The following is a 5,642-nucleotide window of genomic DNA, read 5'->3' on the forward strand; positions in this document are numbered from 1 at the left end:
ATATATATATATATATATATACATATATACTAAAGAAATTTAATATTTTCATTGATATTCTCGCTTAATATTAAATGTATACATATACCCTAATAAATTGTTACGTATAAATATAAAAATTTAATAAATGTACATGACAAATTAAAATAAAGTGCTTGAGTTCTAAAAATTCAAATTAAATTGTTTCAATATTTATTACACAACAACTTGGTAACTAACTATAATAAAAACAAACTATCAAAAATTAATCTTACATATGAATCGTAGCCAAGAATTATAGTCGCTTTCTCTCTTTCTCTCTCTTGAAATTATATTTATTATTATATATTAGCTTATTAAATTATATGGCCTATTATTGTCTGCTCTTGATTGATAGTAACTATTATCAGCGACTAATTATTCAAAATGCACTTTGGATCAGTATTTAAGATTGCCAAGACAGACATATTTAATATCAAGAAAATCTTCAATACCATGTTTAGAACCTTCTCTCCCTAAACCAGATTCTTTTACTCCACCGAAAGCAGCCTCTGCGCATGAAATTAATCCCTCGTTGACACCTACCATACCGACTTCTAATTTACGCGCAACTCTAAATATTTGCGATATGTCCTGCGAGAAGAAGTATCCAGCTAAACCAACTGGTGTATCATTAGCTTGCTTCAATACGTTATCCTCATTGGAAAATTTATTTATTATTGCTACGGGGCCAAAGATTTCTTTGTTGTAAATTTGCATGTCTTTAGTTATATTGGTTAATAGAGTTGGTGCATAAAACAATGATCCAAGGTCTGGCAATGGATGTCCGCCGCAATGTACCTTAGCACCTTTCTGAACTGCGTCCTGTACTAGACCATTTACCATATCCAATTGACTTTTCTTTATGAGCGGCCCATGAGTGATACCTTCTTTGCAACCATCTCCCAACTTGATATCTTTTTCAATTTTCATCACAAACTTCCTAACAAACTCGTCAAAAATATCAGCCTCTACAAAAAATCTGTTTGCCGAGACACATGTTTGACCAGTATTGCGAAATTTACTGGCCATGGCACTATTTACAGCTAAGTCTACATCCGCAGATTTAAATACAATATATGGTGCATTACCACCCAATTCGAGACCAAGCCGTTTCATGGTTGAGGCGCATTGCTTATATAAGATTTTCCCTACAGCTGTAGAGCCAGTAAATGATAACACTCTTATCTTTGAATTTTCACACAACTCTTTGCCAACGACGGCTGAATTTGTTGCACTCGTGGTAAGTACATTCAAGATTCCTGCAGGAAAACCCGCCTGTTCCGCGAGATCTGCTAGCGCCAGTGCCGTTAACGGCGTGTCCTCGGATGGTTTAATGACGCATGTACAGCCAGCAGCAAGTGCAGCACTTGCCTTCCTGGTAATCATAGCATGTGGAAAGTTCCATGGTGTGATTAAGGCAGCTACACCAACTGGTTGTCTTAATAAAAATAATTGTCTGTTCGACACAGGAGCCTGCAGTATTTCTCCTTCTATTCTTCTAGCTTCTTCTGAAAACCACTCGACAAAAGAATTTCCATATTTAATCTCCGCTTTAGATTCGGCGAGAGATTTTCCATTCTCTTTAGTCAAGATAAGAGCCAATTCCTCGGAATGCTCAACCATCAGATTGTACCACTTTCTAAGCAAATCGCTTCTTTCTTTGGCCGTGGTTTTACTGAACGACTCGAAAGCTTTGGCAGCAGCATCAATGGCCACTTGAGTATCAGCAGCATCCATGTCAGGAACATGAGCAATTACAGTATTGTCAACTGGATTGCAAATAGGAAATGTCTGTTTGCTACTAGCACCTATCCAATTCCCATTAACGTAAGCATTATCCCTCAAGAGATGCATTGCTCTAGAGCTCAAAGGCACATGGTGCAATATATATTGTTGTAATAACTTTGTTCTAAGCATTCTCTTGCAAGTGATCAAATGTATTCTGTAAAAAAGAGTTGTAATATAAGAATAATTAAATAATAGAATCTTCAGATACAGCTAAAAGTATGTATAAATTATTTATAAAATTATGTTACACTAACTCTAAACTTATTCACTTATCTATGATATTTGCCTCATATGTGATATATACGTTTAAATTGTTCTTATCAATGTAATCACGTGTGATTATCTTCCATATGTGACGTACGTGAAACAACATGTTTACAATTGCAAATCTATTTTTAATTTCTTGTATATCTACTTCCTAATTTTTATTTCTATAAAGCCTGCAGCACACGACATATGTTTTCTTGCTGGATTGCTTGCGTTTTGGTAAATTAATAGAATTGCACACAGATTTTCTGCATGCATAATTTCTAAAATTTATTAAAACGCAAGCAATCAAGCAAGAAAATATACGTTATACGCTGTCTTAATTCTAAAACATAACACTCTTTTCATTTTAGATATTTTAATGACATTTTTAATACTGACCTTCAACAGATTATTAATTTCACGAGAGTACTGCACGTCACTGGTTTTCATTTAACATCCCACCGGTCTAGTAACGTTGTCAATTGAAAGCATAAGTGACAGAACGAGCTTATATAAGTAACGTCCTCTCACTGCCGATTACATCGCGCTTATAAATCCTCGGTGATCAACGATTCCGTGGCTGCCGACAGTGACGACGCGTCGGCGTCCTTCAGTCAATACTCGTTATCGAGTTTGATTATTTGTTGTGTTAAAATCGCATTGAAAAATACAACGAAGTGTTTCACGCATCATGAGCGGCAATACGAAGCGGACCATCTACGTAGGTACGTATAAATTAATAGAAGATATTAAACTAACGTATCTAAACATGCACGTAACATAACCCTCAGAATACCTTTAATCACACAAACTGAATAATTTTAGTAAACAATGATCAATTCAACTGGTATTTGCTTGCAGCAAATTTCTGACTCTACGATTCATTACACTTGAACTTAAATTTTATCTTTATATCAAACAACAATAAGTTAATAATTTTTATTAATTTTTTTATTTTATTCAAAAATTATAGATACTATAACTTGATAAGTTTGACTGTCATTGGATAATTAAACTCGTTGACTCTTTTTATTCCATCTGGTGTCTTTTTATTATTTTAATTTATTAATATATAAGTTATTAGTTTCTCTAAGATGATGTTTACTGAGTTACTGTAACTGATGATTACTAAGTTAAAAGTTCCATGATTTATTTTTATTAATCTATATGATTTATTTTTATTAACCTCTGTGAATAAATTATTATTGTTATTTATCTTTTAGTCGGGTTTGCTCATCAAATTTGACCTTTCTTTATTATCTTTATTGTTCAGAATCAATTAAAGTTTAATCGAAATTGTCATTCATGTTTTACTCCATCCACAAAATATATAGATATTATAACAATGGGAAATATTGTGTAGCAAGTTATCATTCAAGTTCAAATTTTATTCTTATCTTTCAGGTGGTTTAGCTGAAGAAGTCGATGAAAAGGTGTTACATGCAGCATTTATACCTTTTGGAGAAATTGTCGATGTTCAAATACCATTAGATTACGAGTCGGAAAAGCACAGAGGATTTGCATTTATTGAATTTGAAACAGCAGAAGACGCAGCCGCTGCTATAGATAATATGGTATATTTGTGTAAAATGACATAAATAATATTGGTGAATTGTTTGATAACATTTGATCTCTCTCTCTCTCTCTCTCTCTCTCTCTCTCTCTCTCTCTCTCTCAAATTTTATAGACTCTGTTGTCGTAAATGATTTATTTTATAAATCGTTCACTATAATAAGCTCTTAAAAAATCCTAAAAATTACTGATAGTTCTTATAAAAAATGAATCACTTAAGGGATATAGAGAATATTAACATTCCTTTGATGTAAATCTAACTTTTTTTTCTTATCTAATCGTTAGGCACATGTAAAAACAATGTGACTTGTTGCTTATGTTTGCGATAATTTATCAAAATTAATCTACGTTGATTAACAGAATGACTCGGAATTGTTTGGTCGAACTATAAGAGTAAATATCGCTAAGCCACAAAAGATAAAAGAAGGTTCATCGAAACCAGTATGGGCAGACGACGCTTGGCTACAAGAACACGCGGGCGAGACATTGAAAAATGATGACAATACAAAGACAAATGATGTTGCGCAATCAAAGAAATCAAAACAGAATCCTCAGGTTTATTTTGACATAAGCATAGGAAAGCAAGAAGTGGGTAGAATTATCATGATGTTACGAGCAGATATTGTACCAAAGACTGCAGAGAACTTTCGGGCACTTTGTACGCATGAAAAGGGATATGGATATCAGGGTAGCACTTTACACAGGATCATTCCAGATTTTGTATCCTTAAATCACATTTTTTATTCTATATGAAAACGATATCTCAGATAATTTTATTTATCCTAATTTTTTTAATTTTAAGTAAAAATGTCCTTAACACAAATATTACAGATGTGCCAAGGAGGTGATTTTACGAACCACAATGGTACAGGTGGAAAATCAATCTATGGCAACAAGTTTGACGATGAGAATTTTGAATTGAAACATACGGGTCCGGGAACTCTATCAATGGCTAATTCTGGTCCAAATACGAATGGATCACAATTTTTCTTGTGTACAGCCAGAACAGACTGGCTAGATGGAAAACACGTTGTTTTTGGACATGTCCTCAGTGGAATAGATGTACTTAGAAAGATTGAAAAATGTGGAACAAAAACAGGCACGCCGACACAAAAAGTCGTCATAACTGCTTGTGGAGAATTAGTATAATTATTTCTGTATATATATAAAATTTTTGTAATAAATTAAAAAAAAACTTGTAAAAAATTAATTACTAAATTTTTAAGGCTCCTGAGTAGTCACCACAGCTATATTGAATCATGATATCAGAAGCGAGAAATAACACGTTAATTTTGGTTATGTGCCATTTATAATTGAAGACAATTTAGATAAAACAAAATGATGAGATCGTTTTAAAACAATTGTAAAAATGGATGAAAACTATCCTTTTTCCCAATAGTCAGTAAATAATTATAAAAACTTAAAAAATAATAAAAGACAAGGAAAAGTAAAAAGACTACACATGCGCATTAAGCAAAAGCACTTCACGTGCCTTTTATCATTTTTTACGATTATTTACTATCATTATTTACTGACTGTACGTACACAGGTTGCAGACACGTAACAGTATATTGATACATATATATATATACAGGATTAAAAATGTTATTTAAAAAATATATCCCATTATTTTCTTGTAATGTTAAAGTAAAATAGTAGATTAAAAAATTACATTATTTAATAAATATTAATTATAACAATCAGTATTAAAATTTAAAACTATAAGCTTTCTCTCTAGTTTATAACATGCTTTTCTTTATATTAATATTTTTATTTTTTTAACATAGATTTATGTTGTAATTAATAAACGCAAATTTTATTAAAAATTTTTACGTTTTATTTTAAACATTGTTTTTGAATATTGATAACATTAAATTATCAGTATGTTTTACTAGATTGTCAGTATTGACAATGACTATTGAAATGCAGTCTAAGATATAAAGTACAAACATTTACATATAAATATGTGTACATACATATATACTGATTTTGTGTGTGTGTGTGTGTGTGTG

The 5,642-nt window shown here is 31.8% G+C and overlaps 2 protein-coding genes across 2 annotated transcripts; one reads left to right on the top strand and one right to left on the bottom strand.

The window, feature by feature from the left end:
• Nucleotides 1-266: 266 nt before the first annotated feature.
• LOC108755445 (succinate-semialdehyde dehydrogenase [NADP(+)] GabD) lies at nt 267-2,531 on the bottom strand. Its single transcript, XM_018498448.1, has 2 exons — nt 2,458-2,531; nt 267-1,963 (listed from the first exon to the last, which is right to left on the bottom strand). Exon 2 carries the CDS (start codon nt 1,936-1,938, stop codon nt 418-420), a length of 1,521 nt encoding a protein of 506 aa, XP_018353950.1. The 5' UTR covers nt 1,939-1,963; nt 2,458-2,531; the 3' UTR covers nt 267-417.
• Nucleotides 2,532-2,706: 175 nt separating this feature from the next.
• On the top strand, nt 2,707-4,794 carry LOC108755446 (peptidyl-prolyl cis-trans isomerase E-like). The gene is made up of 4 exons (XM_018498449.1): nt 2,707-2,783; nt 3,463-3,632; nt 3,991-4,350; nt 4,462-4,794. The coding sequence occupies exons 1-4, from the start codon at nt 2,750-2,752 to the stop codon at nt 4,777-4,779; spliced, it is 882 nt and encodes a 293-aa protein (XP_018353951.1). The 5' UTR covers nt 2,707-2,749; the 3' UTR covers nt 4,780-4,794.
• Nucleotides 4,795-5,642: the final 848 nt, after the last annotated feature.

This window comes from Trachymyrmex septentrionalis, unplaced genomic scaffold (genome assembly GCF_001594115.1).
Source record: "Trachymyrmex septentrionalis isolate Tsep2-gDNA-1 unplaced genomic scaffold, Tsep1.0 scaffold87, whole genome shotgun sequence".
NCBI lineage: Eukaryota > Metazoa > Arthropoda > Insecta > Hymenoptera > Formicidae > Trachymyrmex > Trachymyrmex septentrionalis.

Bases quoted from the DNA above. Each gene is read 5' to 3' on its own strand.
- LOC108755445 (XM_018498448.1), bottom strand. From the start codon at position 1,938: ATGCTTAGAACAAAGTTATTACAACAATATATATTGCACCATGTGCCT.
- LOC108755446 (XM_018498449.1), top strand. From the start codon at position 2,750: ATGAGCGGCAATACGAAGCGGACCATCTACGTAG. The intron at 2,784-3,462 runs GTACGTATAAAT...CTTATCTTTCAG, and splicing joins GAAGCGGACCATCTACGTAG to GTGGTTTAGCTGAAGAAGTC. The intron at 4,351-4,461 runs GTATCCTTAAAT...CAAATATTACAG, and splicing joins ACAGGATCATTCCAGATTTT to ATGTGCCAAGGAGGTGATTT.